Source organism: Acanthochromis polyacanthus, chromosome 2, assembly GCF_021347895.1.
Source record: "Acanthochromis polyacanthus isolate Apoly-LR-REF ecotype Palm Island chromosome 2, KAUST_Apoly_ChrSc, whole genome shotgun sequence".
Taxonomy (NCBI): Eukaryota; Metazoa; Chordata; class Actinopteri; family Pomacentridae; genus Acanthochromis; species Acanthochromis polyacanthus.
In genome coordinates, this window is record NC_067114.1 from 41,536,661 (window position 1) to 41,561,243 (window position 24,583).

The window sequence follows — 24,583 nt, forward strand, 5'->3', positions numbered from 1 at the left end:
TTGTCTGTTGAAAACTGTAATTTTGGATATCTGGAATTACATTTCTGGGTAGAATTCCACTTTGAGAGCTTGACAACGTAATATTTAAGTGGATATATTTAACTGGAATTATGACTAGTCAGATTTAAACTGTAAATATCTGAAACAACTGAGCATGATTCAGCTACAGAAAGCTGAAATTCACATTGCAGTTATTTGTAACAACAAACTCCATTCACATAAATGGTAAAAGTGACAAATTGTCCTAGAAGAAAGACCATGTTATTCGATGTAGGTATTAGGGGAGGGGGAAATTGGAAGCAACGCAAAATCTGCCACAGCAGGTTTTTCTGAGGTGGAGGACTTTTCTCCTCCAGAACCCCTGAAGTGGACACTGCTGTGGTGGAGAACCAGGGTGGTCCAGAGCTGTATTAGTTTAAACTGTTGGTTCCAGTTTGAAGCTGCAGCTCTCGGCAGGAAGACAAAATTACAAGAGAGGAAGAAGGTACCGTAGTCTCTGAGTGGTAACCTTAGTAAGAAGGGTAGAATGAGGCTCTGAAGGGAAAGAATGCAGCCCAGAGCAAAAGTCCAAACCTTTATACCAAAATTGAAAAGTAATAAGTAGAAGTGTCATAAAAAATAGCGGAAACGCCTATGAATGATGAATCTCTATCAGGATATATTGGACAAAGATGGCAGTTTTACATATGCAAACAGACCAGGGGCGGATTGTAGCAAATCAACTTTTTTTTTTTTTTCATTAAAATGTCATGGCTAGAGATCCCCTCCTCCAGTCAAATCTGAGTCATTTCATCTTTAGGATCTGCTGATGCTTTGAATCTTGTAGTTTAGCTGTAGTCGGTAGTTATGAAGCCTCATGCTGTTTAATACTGTAATGACCTGAAGAGGCAGGAAGTTCTGTATTGGCAAGTGGAGAGCATTATGGGGGTTTAATTAGTAAATGGGCACCATGAGACCATCGTCTGTGACACCAAATGACCTCCGACCAGTGCTCATATATTAAATCAAGACAGAATTAAGTACAGTGTTGTTCCTGCATCCCACTGGCGTTCATGATTATGGCTTTTGTGGCCAGCAGTATCAGTGCATGAGAAACAAAAGTAAGAAATGTATTGAAATCACACTCAGTGACAAAGGACATAAACAGAAAGGATTGGGTCTAGGTTCATGCCAATATTGAAGCAAAAAACACCCCTACAGACCCTCTTTCAGGCTGTTTTTAGGTGAGACAAAGTAACTACTCCAGGGTAAGTACTAAATCAATCACTCAATCTCAAATATTGTTATCTTCACTGTAAAAATTGACCATAAAATCAAACACAACAAGCCCTTTTATTTCCTACACGCTCATAGAACTCGAGTTGCATCAAGTAACTGCTGTTTGTTGTATTTGTTGTTGTTTTGGTGCACTCTGCATTGGCATTCACAGTTGAAGCAGTTGCCGTCTGTACTGTATCAAGAAACAAATTCTGGAAATCAAAATGTTTGTCCGTGTTAAGTCTGCATTGGTCTTGCAAGGTGTGAAATATTATTAGAACAGTAGATCACGTGTTGGCTCTTTTCAACCCACAAGATACAGATTTTTATAAATTGTGATGATTAAACATGACAATATTAACACCAACATTGAAATGTTTTATCACAGTAGAGTTGTATAATTTCGTTTAAAGCTTAAAAAACATACGTCATAGTCTGCAGTCCCTCTTTAAACACTTAAACCGGTGCACAGGCATGAGGCCTTTCAGTACATGAGCTTTGATCACAGTGACTTCATCAGATTACAAACGATGCAGCTTTTTCAGAAGCGGCCTCGGTTAGACGTCATGATTCAACTTTGATGTCGACATGAACCTTGAGATGCTAATATACGATGGCAGCTTCTGAAATGTATTCTTGTGTCTCTGCAGGTCAGTGCCGGCCTGACGGGCTTCTGGAGCTGAGTATGAGCGATACGTCAGAGCTGAGCTGTGGAAAGAGTCTCCACACTCTGGAGCTGGAGATCCAGGAAGCCTTCCTGCGCTTCATGGCAGCCATTTTGAAAGGCTACCGCTCCTTCTTGCGACCGATCACCCAGGCACCGTCAGAGAAAGCAACGGACGCCAGCTCGCTCTTTGACCTACAAGGTATCTGGGATAATGTCACTCTGAGCACTTGTAGCCAAAATCTCAGAAACAAATTCTCCACATGCAGGATTTTAAACCCAGAGGGCCAAACTAGAGTCACGAAGGCAACAGATTGAATGAATGAAGCCAGCTGTCCTTTTCCCCAGTGGCCTCTTCAAACTCCTCACACAGGAACCATAACAAGCACACTACAGTGTAAAGAGCCAATTTTTCTCTCAGGCAGAAATTTATCTGAATGATTCCCACAAAAGTGTTTACATGACTGCGCAACCCTTAACACCAATAAGCCAAAGGAAGGGTTTTTGTCATGTGTTGGACCAGATACTCCATCTCTAACTCCCAGGAAAGATGGTGCTGATTGAGTGATGGAATTATTGGTTTGATGTGCTTCGTAGTGAATTAACACTGGAAAACCCATAATTTGTACAGTTTATGCTGTACATACAAATTGTAGTGTTTAGTCCACAAACAGAATAAAAGGGGAAGAACCTTGAGAATGTTTTGACTGATGTCCAAAGTGGCATTTACTTGTTTTTAACTACTATTTTTTTAGGTTGACAATGAACTTTCACTGTCAAATGATGACGCCAAACCCTTTTAAAGTGAATTATATTGCTTTTGAAAGGGACCTGTTTGCACTCATGCAGATGGTTACCTTCAGTCTGATGGAGCTTGTTTCGTCCCTGCTATGTTTCTTGTTATTTCCCCTTTCCTCTGGTGAACTGGGTTGTAACAAAGTATGCTTCCGAGCCCGAAGCGGATTGATTAATTTAACAGAATAGTATTTAGAATAGAAAGTGTTTACAACCTCAGGAAGATGTTTTTTTGTGATGTTACTTTCTTTTGTATAGGTAGCATCCTCTCCCTTCAGTTCCTCATTTTTCTTGTAGAGTCTGTGCTGTTAATATTGTGTTTAACTACATTTTTATTAAATATAGTTAAAAGGTAGCTGGTTCTTGTTAGTGTCTCTTTTATTTAGAAGGCCGGGTTGTATCAGAGCGAACAAGGGATCAGAAAATGTTAAACCGTCAAGTTTTGTGGTACAACCCTCATGTTGTCACAGTATCAAAATTATGACTGTGATATGAAACCTGCCTTAATATATTGATACCAGTGATAGCGCAGCAAAAACTAAAACATCATGAAAAGTAGTGGGATTATAAATAGCAGAATATGGAACTTTGTATCTAAGTTAATAAACTAATTGACAATATTTTTCCAATACAAAGCGGTGGAGGATGTGAAAAAAGCCACAAAACGACCACCACAACTGCAGGAACTCTTCATTAAGATCATCTCTATATATGTTCCTGTTTCTCCACCATCACAGTGTTGCTCTTAAAACGAGGAATCCTTGCAGACATAAGTGCAACAGTTGCATTGCAATCACCAACTTTTACTTTTTCTGCAAGTTGGTCATTTATAAAATGTGTTTTTTTTAGCAGCTTATGATTATAAATATGATTATAGTGCTTTCACCCCAGCATAGCAGCTTGCAAGTTAGTCTTTGTTAATGTTACCAGTTGTAGATGCTTTTTTAGCTCGGTTAGCTGAGATGATAAAGCCAAATTAGATAATAGTTGTTGCCCTGAATTGCCTTGTCAAACTGACCTGTCACTGTTTGAATCCTGTGTTGAAAGTTGATTTGTCTGTTGAAGAGGTGTTCTGCTAAATTGGACATCTTTGATCCTTCAGTTTGGGTTTGCAACAGTTTTTAGAGATGGTTTTGTGGTGTCTAAAACCGCCTAACTGTTCTCAGTAAGCAAAATAATGCCGTATTTTGCTCTGTGCATCTTCTTTCCATTGGCAGTGGAAAAGCACTTGTTTTTGCAGTTATTCCTTTTGATTTTATCACTATAAAATCTGTATTGCGCTGATGGGAGAAGAAAAAAAACGGTTGGCATGTCCCCGATGCCTGCAGGGACTTAAAGTAAAACGCTGCTCAAACACACTGCCACGCTGACAAACATTTAAACAACTTAGAAAATGGAAATTCTAGTATAACTCTGACATTCTTAAAGTATCTGTACAAAAAACTAGTGAGTACGATTGTTGTAACAACAGAGTGTTGCATTACCTTTGTGATATTAGTATTCCATGCAGCACTATAAAGGCTAGTAAGAATTGCAGTATAATTTCTCGTGCAGCTCTACATTCCCACCACAGCATTCCCAGTCCCAGCCCACTAATGTTCCCATTGCTAATGTTGTTGCCTTCATTTTTTTTCTGCAAGCATCTGGAAATCACTTGACATCTCATGTGCAGCCAGTTCTTTACATCATGACTCACTCAAGGTCCGTGGGACTGAGAGGAGGACTTTTATTTACTAAACCTAAGTGACTGATTTAAAAGGTGCAGCAGCAGAATGGAGGCCAGTGACTGAGAACCTTTGGGCATGTTGGAGCACATTGACCAGTACAGTTGGATCGTATTGTCCAGAAAAGTTCAGTTTGCGCCACTTTCTCATCATTACTCAGACTGTGAAGTCAGTTGACTCATAGGCGTACAGTTACAGTGAATGATTAGCTCTAATGACTCTGAATATATAAACTAACACCACGTCATCTGTCGCGCCTTCTTTCCCTGCAGCTGGCCGGCCTCAAAAACAGATGGCGTTGTTTAATACATGAGCTTTCATAAGCGTCCGTCCCCACCTGCGAGTAAACACACACAGAACGCGTTTGGTTAGGAAGGCTGGAGAAGATGCTGGAGGTTCAAGGATGTTTGCAAACTGAAGGTTAGTCGGTTTGCCTCACAGCTGCTGAAATGCGCCAGAGGTTTGAGCTTGGCCTCTGGATGGGAGCCTGTGAAAGCTGGTTGACATCACAGCTGAGAGGAGTCGGGGTGATATCATGGCTGCTACACCGGAGGATAGCCGCAGCCAAGGTCGCATCCAGTCTGAGTTATGTGAACCAGCAACACAAATGGTTGCAGTACGTTACATAACGACCTGAGGAAAGACGTAGCAGCTCATGCATCATCCGTGAACTCCTGACCGTTGTTGGACCTGATATCCATAACGGCAACAAATTACACAACCTGTTAATGCGTCCATGTAGACTATTATTTCAGTTTCCCTCCTTCCTCCCTGAAAATAGCAGTTTTCTCCCTGATATGATTATAGTGCTTTCACCCCAGCATCTGCGACTTTGACAGTTTTACATGCCGGCTGCATCTGCGCTTGTTTTTCTCCTTAGAGAGTAAAAACTCGCAAGGCAGACGATAAACAAACATTACAGAGAAAGCAAAGTTAGATATTGTGGAATTATATATTTATATATTTACAGCTGTCTACCGTCACAATAAACCCGAGACTTGACAGATTTGTTTTCTTCTGCAGTGCTTTCTTATCTCCATCTGGTTGTGAGCTGATGGCTAATACAAAAATTGTCACCTAACATGCTCTAAATGTGTTAATGTATTTCTTGGCCTCTGGTGTAAATATTGCTATGGGATATTTAAATATAGTTAAACATAAAATATTTTAATCAGCTGGTGATCATTTTCTCTAATTTATCAGTGCAGACTCATCTAACACACTAATTGCAATACAGCGTGTTCTGTTTTACACATTTTTTATACATATTTTGCCTTATTTCTCAGATACTGTAATTTGTTTGGATCAAAAATAATTCTTTTGGATCAAAAGTTTGATGCATTTTTTTCAATCAACCGAACCCAAAGTGCTTTATGGATGTTTTTTTGCTTTGTTTTTTGCTTCAGTCACATCTTTACTCATTGTTCGATCATTTTTTCTCTACAAAATTAAGCCCTGTGCCTCTGTGTAAACAGCACAACCATGACTAAGAAGTAGAGAGAACTCAAAAATCTGATAGGATGCTATAAATCATAATATACAAAAAAGAAACACCTTTCAGCAAGTGAAACAAATGGAATCCATGTGTACACAGTTTTTCTAAGTCCTTTCAGGAGTTACTAATGCTAATAAAAATTTACTGCTTACATTTTTCCAACCTGTACAGCGAGATGTTCAGAAAGTCTTCAGGAAGACATTTCACCATGCTGAATCTATCTTCCAACAACTTACTGACAACATGTTCCTCTTCATACTATGTGTTGAGCCAAGCTGCATTTATTTTATAGCTCAATTATGCCTTATTTTGTTGTCAGTTTCTATAATTTGTTCCCATACTTGTCCTCTGTCTGCTTTGTGTAAACACAGCCTGCAGTTGAGGCAAATAGTCGCAGAATTATTGTCACATGAAAGTTGGTCGCATCTTCCCAACTAGACGAGCCCTCAGTAGACGGCAGAACCACGCCCATGCATGCAATATGCCAGAAAGGTGCTAAGTGACCCCTGTGACCTTGACCTTGACCTGCTGACCTCTAACTCCACAACTGAACAGGGGACCTTAGACCGTTCTTCAGTGCCAAGTTTGATCATCCTGACTTCAGCACTTGCAGAGATATCTGGCTGGACATACACCCCCTCACACCCCCATACATACTTACCTAGCCAGCCAGATACCGAAGCGAATGCAGTAACCCCGCTGACGTACACGTCAGGCAGGCGTGGTTAATTAATCTGAATTTTTTTTAATAGAATTTGGTGCAAACTGTGTTTTGGCAGATTTTTAAAAGCAGCACGTAGAATAAACTGATAAAATATGCTTAGATTTGCTTAATTTTCCTGACAAACCACACGTTACTCATGATAGGTTCAAGACCTGTTGGAAAGTTCTGTTCTATTTTTACATGATCTTGTCCACTGATCTTCATTAAATGGTTGTATTTGAGTTACAGTACGGAACAAAGAAAGGCAGCCAACAGCTCTTATTTGAAATGCTTTACCACTGTTGTTTTATTGGCAAATAACCAGTCTTGGATAGTCAGATCTGTCTCCAAAACACTCTGTCGGTGCTGGAGAATGGTCTGACCGCACCTCATTATCATTCTGCTATAATGGGGGAAAAACACTCAGGCTTGTTTGTGTTTCTTTGAACCAATCACAATTGTTTTACAGCGCTAGTTCCTGCAAAATATTGACGTTAGGATCAAGTAGACCTTTGTTACTGAATGAAATCTTATTTAAAACACTCCATTTTCAGTGTAGGCTGCTGTTCAGAGATTGTTGCTCAGTGTACAAAAGGGGATTTTGTAAAACAGTAATATACAGATAGTGGAAGGGAAGGAGACATCTATGTTTAATGAGTGGCGGAAATGGCAGCCTTATACCTCCAGTCTGGTGAGTCAGACTAGCAAATAGTAATTAATAAAAGGTCTAATCATTAAATTGCAATGTGATTGTTCCCTCTGGACACTCCTAATGTTTTAGACTGTAGTGTGAGGCAGTACTGACTATAATATAAAAAGTCGTAAAGAGTGAAGCTAGTGAGAGGAGTTTTTGGTCAGAATCAACTGATGGTCCAGGCTACAAGTGGCCAGTGTCAGGATTAAAATATTTATCAGCAGCAGGAAATATTTGGCTTCCAGCTCCGTCCTGCGAGCCAGCGGCCATCCATCCTGCTCTCAGCCTCATCACAGCAGTGGCTTATTACTCGGTTAAGCTGCTTTCAGCATCTATTAAGGAAGCTCTTCACTGCGTTGTTGTACATCCCAAATTGGCCATTATACTAATAACACCGTGGCATGCATTATCCAAACCAAGACAAATGGAAGCTGTGTGTGCACGGCCTTTTATACAGTGATGGATTCTTTAGCCACAAAATCACACACCTTTGGAAGAAGTCCCTAAATTGTCCTTGCAAATATTCCCCATACTTTTTGGGAGATGAAATGACTTTGTTAATAAGCCTGCTGTTCTATCATAAATTGTCTCTGCTGGGGAAGGTTACTTTTATTTTTTAAAGGTTAACGTAATGCATTTATGTCCTCAGGGTTCTTGAAGAGCCGCGATCGCTCGCACCAGAAGTTCTACTCACTAATGACCAAGACCCAGATGTTCATCCGCTTTATCGAGGAATGTTCTTTTGTCAGCGACAAAGACGCCAGCTTGGCCTTCTTTGACGACTGTGTGGACAAGGTAAACCTTTTACTTGACATATAATACATATGATACTACAACAACAGTAGTATAATATAATAATACTATAACATACAGTATTCTATACGTAACAATGGAGAAATTTTGGTAGCAAAAGTGCCACACCAAATATGTAAAAAATTATGGAACACTGTTACATTAAAAAATGAAAAAGGATGGGAAATAACTTAAAGTATCGGTAAAATAAAAGTGTAATTTTACAATCACATACACATGAAATAGTGAATTACAATACAGGTTTTTGACATTTGTTTGTACAGTTTTGACCCTTTTAATTTTTTTTTTACAACTAACGTATGATTGATGCTTTTTCTGTGATTTGTTAGATACTAAAACAATAAAAATCTGTAAAATCACAGTTAAAAATGTACTTGCTATTGACCATTTCGTGCAAATATCAGTAAAATACATTGTCTTGATTTCACTGATTATTATCTGGAATTTAACAAAACGGCAAAAGTGAATGTGAAATAACATTAAATTGCAGCAAGGGCACCAGGAAAATTAGTTTAAAAACTGAAGAGAATGCTGATAATGAATTCAAATAGTTATAAAATAGTGATCTTTTTGACAGATTTAAATGCAGTAACCTAACTGTAAAAGTACAAATGTTTGATGTGGACATTACGTTCAGTTTGGCCTCTTTTTGACAGTTGGCATTTCAGTTACCGTTAATACTTTCTTGTGATTTTACTAGATATTTTCTGTAATTGAACAAAACATGGAAAATCTGTAAAATAATTGTTCAGTGTTTAATATATACAATTCTTCTTTCAAATACCAGTAAATATATATAATAATATACATCTGTAATTTATGGGTGCTAAAGATATGTTCAGAGAAGTGTAACCCTTTATTTATAAATATATATAATGAAGTAAATTATTGTACAATTTCAGTCCTTAATATACTAAAAAAAGTTTTTTCAAATAATACTTTAAAATAATGTGTTTTTTTTTCTGATTCACATACAAATTTAACGTCTACACATTGTAAATGAATGAACAATCATTTATAAAAACACAGATTTTTTTTTATGTGGATGTTATGTAAAGTGTGACCAGTTTTTTTAATGGTTAATATGTAAATTAATACTTTATCTGTGATTGTGCTAAATATTATCTGTGATTTACCAAAGAGTGAACAGTGAATTATTCAAGTTACAGTTAAAACTGTTCATTGTTTACAGTCTACATGTTAATTTTTGACACTTTGAAAGTAAACTTCTTGCCAAAAATGAATTAGAAAACACTTTTTCACCTTTGGCCATTCATTAATTTTGTGTTTGCTGAGTTTTTCCTTGTTTTGGAGCTGTTTGTTTTGCTCAGCAGACCTCATCAGTGTCTTGCTTATGTTAGTATTAGTAGTCTCCAGTCTCTGCTGCCTTAACTTCACCTTGTCTTCAGCCAAATCTCTCCTTTCTGCTTCCAATTCCTTGAGTGTCTCTTTCTCTTTTCCTTCCTGCCTCCACTTGTGAGCAGCTTTACAATTCAGAACGGAGCGCTGATAAGGGAGGCAAGGTAAGTCTGTTATTATTCTCGCCTGTTCTTGGTAGATTTGCTTCTAGATGGGGGATTTGTTGCATGATGCACCGTCCCTGCAATCAACAAACTTACTCTGAATAGAAACAGGTTGTAAAGGAGACGGCGCTGGTCTCTTCAGCTCCTAGAAGCAGGTAGCATTCCTTTGGACGTCCCTCTCGTTGTGCAGTTTAAATTCTTTGTGGACCGAGTTGTATCAATTTCCAGACTTTCTCTATTTTTAATGAGTATTGGAGTATCCACCATTCACGGCAGATTTGCTGCCCCAGCAGGTTGTTCTGAGATAGTGAAGGTACCACTTTATAGAAAATCCATGTGCACAGTTTTCTGCAAAGATTTCTGTCCTCAATTTTTCATAGGTCTAGTGAGTAAGGGCTTTCAGCGCTTCAGTGATTTCTGGAGCACTAACTGAGCCTGAAGTTTTTTTTTTTTAATAATCCCCTGGGCTCATGTCTTCCAGTGAGACAATGTGAGGCCGTGGAGAGGCACTTGGTGGGTCTTCTTTACTCCGCTGGGAGCATTTTGAGTAGCTTGACCTCATGAGCACACGGGGTTGTGTTTGTCTATCAGCCTGTGAGGTGAAAGTAAAATTTTGTGTTTGCAGTCTTGAAGTCCACGCAGCCACTCGTTTCCCAAGTCACGTCTGTGGGTCACTGGTTTTCACAGGTGACATTTATAACCGACTGAAATAGACTTGGCCGTCCTTGGGTTGTGTATGTGTGTCTGTGTGTGTGTGTGTCTGTGTGTGTTGTGGCTGTAATTGAGACATAGTGGATGTGAATCCAGAGGCCACCATCCACATCCTCCTCTGTCTGAGTTCCCAGACCTGCAGTGGGTCTCTGGTCTCCGAACGCTCTCTGTGCGTCACTTCTACGCGCGATTAAATCCTCCAGCTGTCTTTCTGCACTGTGGCTGGATTACATTATCTTTTCTCTCAGAGGGAACACACAGCGCACCACTCAGCCCACACACACACAGCAGCCGGCCCATACACAAAGATAAGGCTAAAATGTATTGATCCCCGAGGGAAAGAAGTCCGTTGTAGCAACAAAACTAATTAAATCCTGCAAGGACATGAAACGACAACTACATAATCATGTAAATTAGATATGATTCTGTTAATTAAAAGCTGTAAAAGCACAAACAATTGTAGGATTCTATATAAAGGAATCAAAACTATAATTCAAGACCTTTATTCGTCACATGCTTACACAGTATGGGCTGTAAAACACAATGTGACTGTTTCACAAGACTCTTCAATGACAAGACAAAATTCTTACAAGATATGCGTAAAATTATTATAGAAAAAATGCTGTATCCATCCATCCATCCATCCATCCATCCATCCATCCATCCATCCATCCATCCATCCATCCATCCATCCATCTCATTAATTTATTCCATATTTATATAGTAAAGCATTTCAAAAAAGTAGAACATTGTTCAAAGTTAGTTTTTGTACTTTAATTAAAAAAATGTTGTATATTTTATATTCATTGCACTTAACTCAAATGATTCAAGGCTTTTTTATTTTATTTTTGATAATTATAGCTCCAGTATCTTATATTTTATATATATTCTAGTTTAACTGAACTGGGAGAATGATAACTTCATTGCTTTTCCTTCCTCGGTTTATTGGCTAGTTACCAACTAAGCATGTAGACACCGCTTTGCTCTGCACCTCTAACTATGGTACAAACAATGAAGACACTGCTTGGCTCCACACCAACATCTGCATAGTGTCATGAATGCTCTGCTACATGCGCTGCAGACACTGCTGAGAATGTCGTGAGCAATTAAAAGTGTAAGCTGCTCTGCTGGAAAAACTCTGTGACAACACCATTAATAAATATCCATCTTTATTTAGCCTTTTCTTCATTTTATTTTCATATCCGACTACATATATGGTAATATATGTAAGCTAATATGAGCAGACTGATATGTCTGCCAGGGATCTGGTTTATTGTTGTTTATGGTAAGACCACCAATTAAAATACTTGTCAGTTAAATTTGATACTGTTTAAAGAGATTGTGGTAGCGCTGTAGTTAGTTTACATTTTGGTTTTAAATTGTATCTTTAAACACACACTCCCAGCAGTGTCTCCTCAAGCCAAAGTTTCCTGCCAACTCACTGATGTTTGAGACTGAACTCAAGTTGACAGCTGAATTCCAAAATGTCAAATATGAACTGAGAGAACATTTTGGGTCCGGGGGCGTCCATTTTGTGCCGTATCAGAATCAGGGAGTGTACATTTCAAGGATTTGTTTGACATTTTGGAAAATAAACTTGGTCTCTCTCTTGCAGGGAGTTACAGTAGATGAGAGGATCCGTATCGCTCTCATGTCTCCACCGTACATATGTCGGCCAGCTAAGTTTGGCTGTGTGCAAAAGCAACTACATTTCTTTTAATCTGCACAAAAACAAAGTGTCAGTGAGTTATGGTGTTCTGGGGGGTGATGTGCTGGACTGTTCTTGGCTGAATATATTAGGGAGGAGGCTGGATAACCTAAAGGTATAATGAAACCACTGTTGTTTCTATCTCTGTAAGTTAATCTGCAGTCACTCAGCACACTCCTGTGCGCTCAGTCCCTTCGAAAGCTTCTTGGCTGATCCAGATTAACTCAATGTTCTTTGTGAGATGTAGACCAGACCTTCTCATCTCACCTGTCTGTTCTTTTTTCTAAAGTCTGAACTGATGGAGGACCTACTTGTCAGACAAATTGCTCCTTCATTATCACAGCCAACTTCAGTCTCCATGGAGCAGTGTGGGCTGCATCGCATTTAAAAACAATAACACCTTACTTGTATATCCAAAGGTATAAATTACATGACGTTTGTGCATGTGGGAGTTAAGAAATACCTGTGTTTCAACAGTCCCTGATGTATATGCTGGATGTTTTATTAGTTTAGCCTCAAGCTATGATATGTAACATTTCTACATTTAAATGTCTAAAAATGAGTAGCCCTAATTTGAGTTTTAGTTCTTTTAGTTTCTTCCTTTGCTTTTGTGGATTTTCTCCTAACACAGTTAAAGACATGCGTGGTAGGTTAATTGGTGATTTTAAATTGTCTGTTTGCGTAGTTGTCAGGTTTTCTTTTTGTTTTAGCTTTGCGATTATCTGATGATCTGTCCAGGGCGTCACCTGGAATAGACTCCCTCTACAGGATGAAATTGGCATGGTTAGATAACAGTGCTTGGGTACAACACGACATAAATTGTAAAATAACGTTCGCCACAGTACCCACCTTTGTAGTAGGATGTTAACTATTAACGATTAATCGATCAATTGCTGGAATATATTAACCGATTACAAATATATTATCCAATAAAGCAAAAGTCATGCATGTCAGAAAATGTATTGTAGATTAACTGTAGTTCCTGGTTGTTCCACCAGATGGAGCCTCTCACTGTTTGATACCATAGCAACCAGAGTAGACGGTCACTCCAAATATAGGTCGTATGAGCAAGCAGAAAGCAACGTGGATATTAAGCAAATAAAGTATAATTACGAGAAAGTCTTCTCTGGTGCTAAATGACCATAAGTTTTCAGCAGGTAGAAGCACTTAAATCGATATCATGTCATTGCAGTGGCTAATTGATCATGTCAGACAAATGGCCCATATCAAGTGCATACGCTGTCATATTAGTGATGTGACTGCTATCAGGACATATAATGATGTCTACTATGCTCATTTTGTGTTACAGATTATTATTATTATTATTATTATTATTATTATTAATAATAAACAAGGCTGCCAACAATTGGTTATTAAATGATTTAAAATTATGAATGCTAACTTTGCTTGAAAATGCTTCATTAGAATGAAATGACATGACATGAGTCAGTGTCAAAAATTTCTCAGTGCAGGAAAATCGCTGATCATCATCAGTGAATGCACTCCAGATCAATCAAGTATTGTTTTGAAAAACAAAACATCGAAATTTTAGCTAGGGTGGTGAGCTTACCTTTATTAATTTTCCTAATTTGACTTAGACTTTAGCCTTTATATCCTTAAATCAGGATCCTGCCAAGGGTTCAGGAGATCCTCAGCATCAAACCAATAGATTAGTTGTAAAAAATGAGTTAACGTCACGTAGGTTAGATACTGTTTTAATACATTCACATACATATTCTGCCATTTTTGGAGCTTGCCCATCCAGACATCCCACACACTGTCTTTTTCCACTTTCTGGTAAATAACAAAGTGTTCCCAGACAATATAAGAGGAGCTAATCGCCACTCTAAGGCCTTTACTGATGTCACAGCTCCTAGAAACATAGACACTCGTTATTGTGCTAGCAGACTTTACTTTGAAATGATGCATCACCATTATGTTTCTTTCACAGTTTGATCTTCTGCTCAGTTAATCGCTTCCTGATTGTGACATTAAAGTGTTTGTACATTTTAGCAAACCACTAAAAGTCAGGAACGCTACGACCACCTTTAACTCTTACGTGGACGTTTGACTGAAAATACAAACAACTTGACAAACCAGCAAATGCAATAAATGACCTCACAGGCAAGCAGCCAGATGCTCTGACAGATAACTTTGGTTTGTGTATATTTTGTGGCAGGTAGGATACCACTTTTATATGACACCAATGTGGTTATTAACTACGGACAAGTTCCTCAGAAAGGTCTTACAGAAATGGTGCATAATATCATCAAACAGCCCATATGAGAGCCCTGTACTTCACAGTGGAACAGCCCTAAACCGTCAAACACTTCCTGAGTGTGTGGAGAATGGTATTGGGATTCAACATGCCTGGAAGGTTTTCTGATTAGATGCCTGAATCACCTCATCTGACTCCTTCCAGCAGCGTTTCCAACCCTCCCACCTTCACCTTATCTGTGGATGATTGCAGACACCCTGCACATGCTGCACGTCACACCGCTGCTCGTATGTCATCATACTTTTAGCTTTGTGCTTTAAAATGTGCTCAGAGAAACATCACAGGACATTATGTTCGTCTTTGATGTGCGTTATTATGCAAAAGAGGAAGAATGAAATCTTTTTTTTTGAGTCTGCACGAAAGAACAGACACTTCCACACTTCACTGCTTTGACTGAGGCGGATATCAAACTTTAATCACCATCAGACTAACTAGGCTAAATTATGAACTTTGAGCAAGTGCTTCACCTTCATTTCATCCGACATTAATAAAATCACTGCCTGCAGCTCTACAGCCTGTCATTAAATACTTCTCAATTTATGGCTGTTGATTTTTTTATATCCACCATGAAGCTCAGACTTCCTGCTGTAAGATTCACTTTAAGTCTTATCTGTCTGCTCCACTAACACGACTCTGCACTGGAAGTCCCCTTGTCACTGATGGAAATGATAGCTGACGTCCATTGTGCTCGCTATCATTTCTTTTCGCCTCCTGGATTTTTTTTTTTTCTGGCATCTTTTATGAAAAGTCAGAGCACTTTTCCCCACCAGTGAGCAGCTATAAACTGTCAGCTCCAGGATAGAGGGTTCCTGCTGGAGATACACTCACAGAAACTCTTTGCTGTAATTTAATGCACCTGTCGTGTATCAAACTCCTACTGACTGACTGCAGGGGATTTTATTCGCACAAGAAATTCTCCACTGCCAATTTACACTCAAAGCACACTGCTGTAATGCTGTGATGACTGGGTGGGATTTATAAATCAAATGGTCATCCAAGCCTGGTGTTAAATTACTGAGCTGGTCTTGAAACCTTTTAAACACAAACGCTGCTGGTGAATACGTTAACACAATGCCATTCTAATTAATCTCCGTAGAAATAAAGGTTTTATGGATTCTTTTTGAAAGTATCCGCAGCAGAATGAACTTGCTGCTCAGACTACGCCAGCTCCCTTGAGGTGCAGATTTAGATTTACAGAGTCGACACACTCTCTCTGAACAGTTGACCTATCGATTCATGCGTTTTGGTGGTATAAATCTTCTTCGTCTTTCACTTAAATGTCAGTCAAAGCCTGTGACTTACTCGCACTTTTGCAAAGGCACAGACCACAACAAGAGTTTGAATCTGAGGTCAGTTAATCCTCAGAGGGGCTCTCTGCCAGTCTGACTTTCATTTATTTTGGTTGAGCCTTCACGAGGAGTAGTAGCGGGTTTGTCAAGTTTAAGAAAACTACTGAGCGTTATGTTGGATGTCTGAGCTTGGGTTTGGAGAAAGTTGGGAGTGTGTAGTCAGTGCCTCACTGTCTGAGGCTGTGGAAAACAGTGGATTCCTCTCAATTGGGGGTAGTTACTGCCTCCAGTAAAGGAAGTTAAGTATGTCTCGCTTCCCGATAATGATAAAATGGAGAGTAAGAAGATGCAGATTGAAGATTGGTGCAGCGTTAACAGCAATTTACAACTTCGAATTCATCGATCGATCCATGTTCCAACCCTCTCCTGTGGTTGTAAGCTCTGCTTGAAAGAATAAAATCGAGGATACAAGCACCTAAATTTAGTTTCTGTCGTAGGGTGTCAAACGTGCAGCTGTTTTTGGGTGTTTTCTGGGTTTACAGTGATTAGTACCAAACGTTGTCCAAGGATGGACATTTTTTGAGATGCCCAGATCTCAATACAAAAGCACCGAATTAGATAAACAAATTGGCTCCACTTCGCAGCTTCCAGGTCTTAGAGGATCTGCTGTTACCATCTTGTATGAGGAAGGTGGTTTTAATGTTATGGCTGATTTGTGTGTGATGGTTTTAACAACACGTTGCACAATAAGAGACCATCCATTCTCTATACACCGCTTTATCCTCATTAGGGTCGGGGGGGGGGTGCTGGAGCCTATCCCAGCTGACTCGGGTGAAGGCAGGGGACACCCTGGACAGGTCGCCAGTCTGTCACAGGGCTACATGTACAGACAAACAATCACACTCACATTTATACCTACGGACAATTTAGAGTAATCAATTTACCTCAGCATATTTTTGGACTGTGGGAGGAAGCCGAAGTACCCGGAGAAAACCCACGCATGCACAGGGAGAACATGCAAACTCCATGCAGAAAGGCTGGGATTTGAACCGGGGATCTTCTTGCTGCAAGGCGAGAGTGCTGACCACTACGTCACCGTGCAGCCCCACAGTAAAGGAGGGAAATGAAACTGACTTGCACAGGCTAATGTCAGCTTTGAGTGTGGTGACAAGAGGCTGCAGAGAGGTAGAGTGAGTGTTAAAAAAAGGAAAGAAATAAAGAAAGCAAAGAGGAACATGTTCACTCGGGGAATCTAGGTCACCTGCTGTCATTCTCCCTCTGCTCTTCCAGATACACATTATATAGAAATCCTGCTATCAGGATGACAGCTACAAAGCTGTTTTGAAATTTAAAAAAAAAGAATGTTTTTCAAAAGTCAGTCTGCCTCTGCCTCACTTAAACCTACTTCTACAAACACTGAAATATTTATTGCAGGGCATAATGTCAAGATCTGTGTGGAAGTTCTCACCTGCCCACTGGGGAAACCCCCCCCTTGTGTCCATCAGCAGTGATAGATGAAGGGTCACGGTACCAACACCCAGTCAGCTCTGTTCATGTTTTGTTCTGCAGGTGGACGGTGACAGGCTGGAGGAGACCAGGCTGATAGAGATTGATGAATCCCAGCGCAGCGAGCACACAGTCTTCATCACACCTCCAGAGCTGCCTCCGCTGCCCGACGGGGAGGAATATCCACTGTGCTACAGGTAAAAGCTGTCTTCATGCAACTGCTATTTCATTTCACACGGTGGAGTTGGTGTTTTTGTGCTTTTTATTTCTTTGTAACCAACCTGCCTGTCATACCAGAAATAACAGAATACAACTAAATCAGTGCTGGAATCACTCACACGCTCAAGCTTTTTAATCACAAAGTGAAATTGGTCAGTTTTAACCTTCTGACCTTCAAGCAGGTTTCTGAGTGTCTTCATTGCTCCCGTCACATTTTTTACTCACCATGGACTCATGTTTTATTGAAATATGCACTTAAAACAATAAAATGATGATGATGAAGATGCCATTTTTACAAAAATTAAAAAACTGGGATCAATATGTACATTATTTTTCCATGTGGCACACAGTTTTTGGTTTTGCCTCTGAGTGTTATGATCATGTTATCTGACCAGATCTGTTTACATTTTTGCAACTTTTACAAACTAGAACACCTCTCCCACCTCCTCCTCCTTACACTCACCTGGGTCTGTTTTTGTATTTTTTTTCCTGTCCTTCAAGGGTAAATGAGAGCTTTTTCCTGTTGCACTGTCACTGAGTGTTTCTTCAAATGGAATCCAATGAAAAGTTTGGGTTTGTTGGGTGTGTTTAAAATCTGTACCTTACTATATATGAAGCATTATGAGACGTATTGTGAATGAACGCTATATGAATAACATTGGATTAAGTCGATGTTTTTCACACTCTACACATCAACTCTAGAAAGATATTTCACCATGCTGAATGCATCTTCCAACAGCTTGCACATCTGTACACAATTTTTGATCAGGCATATTTAATTTTCCTCATCATCTCATGTCCCCTTGACTCTGTGTAAATGCAGCTCAAATGAAAAATCACTGAATTTTTCTCACATGACTGTTGGTCACAGCTGAGTCACTTCTGGCTTCTCAGTTGTGGGAAGGAGCACAATTTTTTTTAGTTTTAACGGGATCTGGTTGAAGCCAATATTTTTTTTGAGGCATTTAAAAAAATGCAAGTAGATAAAGTGAATTTTAAAGTCATGAAATAGTCTGATTTCAAGCTGATATTTTCTTTTCCTGAGAAAACAATGTGTTACAGATGATTAGTTTAACAACCATCAGTTGTTTCTGAGTCATCCTGCATTCATTTTGTTGTTCAAGTATGTTTTATTTTCTTCCCAGTTTCCCTTGTTATCTCCTCAGTTTTGTCAAAACTCAACCTGCATTTGAATTGAATCCAAAATGGCTTCTACATTGAGCCAAGGAGTGCAGTATTTTCTGTTTTTATAGGATCTGGTGCAGATGCAATTTTTTTGAGGAATTTCTCTATGAGACATGTAGAATAACAACAGTAATATTAATAATATCACAATTTTAAACTTAGAGTTTGTTGTTTATTCTGACGGAACTGCACGCCACACGTTTAACATAAAAAGTTTCTGTTTTCACAGTTTCTGACACTGATAAGTTGTGGAATTTTTAAAGGTTTCTAAAACGATATGCCTCTGAAACCTGCCAGCAGGGTTTGGGGTTAAAAGATTTGATATTTGTAAATGCTACAGAACTATTACTGTTCTGTCGAGAACCGTCGTCCTGTTTGACATCCTCAGTAAGAATAACTGGAGACAGGACTCACATCTAACAGCAGGATGAAATTGAAAAATCCAAACAGTAAATTGAGTTGAAAGTTGTTTAATTTTTTTTCTTGGAATTGCTGATTGAGAACCAGCAGGAGTCCAGCTCTCTGAGTGGGATGACTACAGACTGAACTCTGCTGCTGGACTGTGTGGATCAGTATATGTGGGATTTGTATTCTGCGGTTATGATTCACTCTGAATAATTTACGCCGAGAGATTTTTTTCACAACCACTTAAGTTAAGCTCCAGTAATCTATAATGACCAGCAGCTCTCCAGATATTTTTACAGCTCTCTGTGAAGACAATTCCAAAAAAGCCATATTAATGTCACTGTACTCCTGGATACAATCATTTTATGTTCAATTTTTCCCAATATACTTATTTTCTCTGTGCTGGTTGAATCCTCATGAGGTGAAACAACTGAAGCATTTGAAAAGTGACTGTAAGACTTTACGACCCACTTAGTATCCATGTAAATATTAAGAAAAGGGATGTTTTAGTCGTGTGTTGGAGCACAGATAGTGAAACTGTGCTGCCTCTGTCTTTCACGTGTGCATGCTGTTCTTCATCAGGTACGATGGTTTTCCAGTGTTGAGCCTTGACCTGTTTGACCCGGTGGAGGGTCTGCGGACCCCTTCATCCCGCCTCGCTGCCAGGCACAGCTGCCCCACCAGCCCTGCCCCCATGTTCAGACGCACTAAGCAGGTCAGAGCAACAGTAACTCACTGCTGTCACACTGTCAGTTATAGATTTATTTAGTTAAGTGCTGAGCTGAAGCCTCAAATGAGAACAAAAGGTCTCACAAAGCCTGCAGTAAAAAGTAAAATATTTAAAACTGCACAAAAAGCTGGTGACAAAGAAAATTACTCTCTAATTAAATGAGTCAAGAGAGTCAATTTTTGAGTCTTACAAGTGGAAGTTAAGCATATGCAGAGCTACTTTAACAAATCCACACATAAAAATGCAACTAGAACTTTTCTTTTTGTAATACTTTGAAATCATTCTCCAGAGAGATGGTGATGGGGATTTTGATTTGCCAGCAGATATTTATTATTTCCTATGAGGGTTTGACACATCCTCAAGCCTGAATTGCGCATTTAAAAACTACTTTTCCTTTTTTGTCGCCAACAGGAGATCAAATCAGCCCAGAAGATCGCCAAGAAGTACTCGTCCATCCCTCAGCTGTGGTCCAAGTGCCTCCTCCGTCACTGCTATGGTCTGTGGTTCATCTGTCTGCCAGCATATGTCAAGGTTTGTCACTCCAAGGTTCGGGCGCTTCGCACAGCCTACGATGTCCTCAGGAAGATGCAGGTGAAGAAGCTGCAGCCCCCTGATGAGGTACAGTCGTGGCTCCTCAAAAATACCTGGCACAGTATGAGCTTTGACAAAGTTGATGTACCTAGGTGCTTGTTTCAGCAACCAGGGTCTGTTTTTTATCATCAACATATTGACTCCACACCAGAAAAACAGATTAATATCATAACATGCAAATTAGTTGTGATGACAAGATGTTTTTGATAATTTATTAAGATGTTTTCACGCCATTATGACAACAATAAACACTATATTACTTATCTTGTTATAATGTAAAATGTCATGTTTAGATGAGGAAATGTTGTGCAGAGAATGTATATGTTGAAAAATTTGGCTCATTTACAAGATTTATTTAGCTCTACCTCATGCTTGGTTTGAGACATGGTGAGATTCTATTGTGGATGATTTTGTGATAATTATGCGTACACAAAGAAGGATTTTAAAATGCAAGAGGCGGCACAGAAAGAAGAATGAGTCTCTGGAGGAAGCATCATTTCTCAGTGCTGGAGGCTCTGAAGGCTCCATGGATACATGATAATATCAGCTACTGTGTTCAATAACAGAGAATCTTAATCTGCACCTCTATGGAAACAGCACAGCCGTGGCTGGATGTAGAGACAACTCAGGCATGTTTTCTGTGCAGAACAACACAGTTAGAATACCATGAATAATAAACTAAGACAAAACAAATGTTGAATTTCTGATTATTTTACAAAAAAAGAAAAAAAAATGAAATCAACATGTTTAACATTTTTGTCCACAGATGTCACCAATACGAAGAAAAAGTAGTAAATCTCCATACTATATATTATATGTGACAAGTAGAATTTTATATCTGTTGACATATTTGTCTCTTATTTGTTCTGCAAGCCTGCACTTCAGCCCAGTTCAGTCAAAATCTGAATTTTTATGAAATGATTGTGGGTCACAGATGAGTCGGTTGTGGCTTCTCCGTTGCGATGAGGAGCGGAGAATTTTTAGTTTTTTACAGAAACAGTTTTGTGGAAAATATATATTTTTAGGAGATTTTTTTGTCGACATTTTAAAGGTGGTTTTAATAAAATATCACAATTCTAAGCTTAGACATAGATTATTTTCCAGATAAAACCAATAATCACACATGATAAGTTCAAGGACCGTTAGAAAATCCAATGACTCCCTGTTTTTACGGTTTTTTGCTCTGTTAAATTCTGTCATTTTGCAGATTTAAAACAAAACATGCCTTTTATTATTGTCAGCAAGTTGTGGGATTCAGAGAATTAATCACATCTTGTAAATGAACCATTTTCCTCCATTCATCCATTCTTCACACACCGTTTTGTTATGCAGACATGGCTTTCACATCACATAAGTTGTAAAAACATGAAAATATCTTGCTACAACACGACAAAATCTTGGTTTAAGCAAAAACTTTTTATGATATTGCATGATACTTCTCCCTTTTCCTTTTTCTGGTGTGGCATCAATACGTTGCTGTAGTTTTCTGATGTTACCGTCTTTCTGCCTAAACATCCATACATGTGCATTTGTAGGTGTGTTACCGGGTTCTGATGCAGCTGTGTGGACAGTACGGTCAACCTGTCCTGGCTGTCAGGGTCCTCTTTGAGATGAAGAAGGCTGGAGTTCACCCCAACGCCATCACCTACGGCTACTACAACAAGGTATAACACTCGCCTCTATTACTAAAAATATAACCAGAAGCTGTTTGATAATCTACCAGGGTTTTTTATTTATATCATAAAAGCATCACAAAAACACCTTTACTTGTTTACACAATCACTGAATGATGGGTTCAGCTTGTTGATACCCACTGCAGCGTCTCACACCGATAATAATAAGAATATATGAGTACTGGGACATGCCAGTGCGTCCCTGTTTCCTGGGTTTGCTGTCCTTCTTATTTATGTTCTGCTTATTCAGCTACAAGTTTGTATGAACACATCCATGCCAGCCAAAAGCACATCTCTGGGAACGCTGTGCCGTGAGATGCTCAGTTTCTGTCAGCGATGATGGATGAACACGCAGACACAGTGAGGGAATTGGCTGCTGTACAAATGAGGCAGGCCGCTATAGGAAAAACCTGCCATGAACTTGTGCAGCAGAAGGTTTTTGCAGGTGTCATGTTAGAAATTGTTGAAAAAATTGATCAAGTTGAAGAGAAGAATTGAAAAATACTGCAGGAATATTAAAAAAGTAGTGTTGTTTTGTTGCTCTTATAACCCACAACGTCTTTGCTTTACGTAAAATGACCTCTAAGTGACATCTAGAGCCTCTGATTCGGTGCAGTTTCTCCAAAGGTTCAGCCACATGTTGGATAATTGCAGCTCAGGATCGTGGGTGATGATGACTGATTGCAGCGTTGATGTTGATTGGTTATTCATGATTCACAATAACCGCAAAAATAATTGCATCCAAATTATCGCACCACTGTGTTCAATCCTTAACATTCATTTCCCTCCGGTTGGCACTAATGAGGCAGAGACGCTTCATCACAGAAATGCCTCCACAGACATTAAAAAAAAAGAAACATCGGTGACATTTGCAGTTTACCCCCAAGGTTGTTGGACACTGCATGTGATCTCACCCAGGTGTCAGGATGAATCGCAGCTCTGTTATCATCGCAACCTGTCCCTGATCCGGCCATCCAGGCAGCATAAAAGCAAATTGGCTGATGTGGGAGCAGCCTGTCAGGAGACAAGGCCGCAGTAAAGGTTACTCCGGTGTGTTTTGACACCTCGGAGGGTTTTATTTCATTTTAGAAATGGCAGGTTTGAAGGCACAAGGTGGCTGATTCTTACATGGACACAAATTCTGTTTTTACTGCAGCTGCAGGTTTTTTTTCCTTTCAGTATATTTTTACGTCTTCAAAGTCCAGTGCATCTCATTGAATTACAATATCATGGGAAGAGTTTTGTGTTTTCCATCATATTTTGTAGAAAGTGAAAATGTTTTCTATTCTAGATTCATAACATGCAAAGTAAAAATGTTTCAACCGTTTTCTAGTTTAATTTTAAAAATTATAACCCACAGCTCAAAATATTAAAACATGTCAGTCTGAGTTTATGAATTTCCACTAGTTCATCAGCATTTATTGTTAATTATTACCTACAGCTAAAAAAAAAAAGTTGGAAAACGTATTGCAATATATTAAATTCTGTTATTTCGAGTTTGCTGGTTCAATATTGTCCATCAATTATTTAGGAAAGCAAAAATTTAAGAAGTTCTAGACTAATTATGTGACGAGCAAAATGTTTCAAGCATTTTTCTCATTTCATTTTGATTATTATGATCTAAAGCTCAAAAAAATGTAGAAAAATGTAGCTCAAAATATTAAAATATTTAATTTCGAGATTTCTTTTGGTTAACTGGTTAAATATTTTCCATCAGTTATTTAAGAATGTTACAATTTCCTATATCCTAGACTCATTATATGTAAAGTGTTTCAAGCAGTTTACTAGTTTAATTTTGATAATTATCACTAAAGATTCTAAAACACTGTAACTCAAATTTTTCAATTTGACTCCAATATTTCATGCAGTAATTCGTAGTAAAAGATCCACAACCAGGTATTAAGTATTTAAATAAAGATACTTTTCAGAAGGTAGACATTTCTGTACTGTAATCCTTTTTGATTGATCTTAGGAAGTATCCTAATAATTTGAGAGACTATATTTCTGATTTTAATGAAGTATAAACCATAATCATCAAATTTAAAGCAAAATAAGTTTGAAATTTTTCACTTCATGTGTAATGAATATAGAATATGTTAAAGTTTACCTTTCTGAAAATTCTGAAACTTTTTTTACGAATTGTTTAAGTATATCCACCCATGTGCTCATTCCCTGTTAGTCCTATGGCCTTCAGTTGCACCTAAAATGGATCCAAATAATTAAAATAACTCCTGTTTCAATACAAAGAAACAACAGCTGAATTACTAGTGAGCAGTAGCGCCGCAAAACTAAACAGAAAAGAAAACTCTTCCTGAAACTGTAACGAAAGTAAAACTTATTTTAAAAAGTGTAACTAAAGTGACCTTGTTGCCTCGCAGCACAGGGAGTTCACAGTGATCTGAAGCTTTCTGTTGTTTGCGCTTTAAATATATAAAATATATATATATTCCGTGCAGATCAGCACTGGAGGCGAGGCGCCGTGTGATCTCACGGTTCAGTTCAAGTTCTACAAGGAAAGAATCAAAAAGTGACATTCAGTTGACATAAAAGGCCATCAGGAGACACGACTGGAGAGCACTGCTGAAAACACAGACCAGATATCAGACTGTTGTGTAGAATT

General features: G+C 38.8%; 1 protein-coding gene across 1 annotated transcript in view; it reads left to right on the forward strand.

The window, feature by feature from the left end:
- LOC110956505 (C-myc promoter-binding protein-like) overlaps positions 1-24,583 on the forward strand; it is a 118,719-nt gene that overhangs the window by 54,520 nt on the left and 39,616 nt on the right. Inside the window, 7 exon segments of the mRNA XM_051944946.1 lie at positions 1,908-2,123; positions 7,982-8,127; positions 9,630-9,668; positions 17,224-17,357; positions 19,552-19,684; positions 20,111-20,317; positions 21,826-21,954. Of these exon segments, the coding sequence (XP_051800906.1) occupies positions 1,908-2,123; positions 7,982-8,127; positions 9,630-9,668; positions 17,224-17,357; positions 19,552-19,684; positions 20,111-20,317; positions 21,826-21,954 (1,004 nt within the window).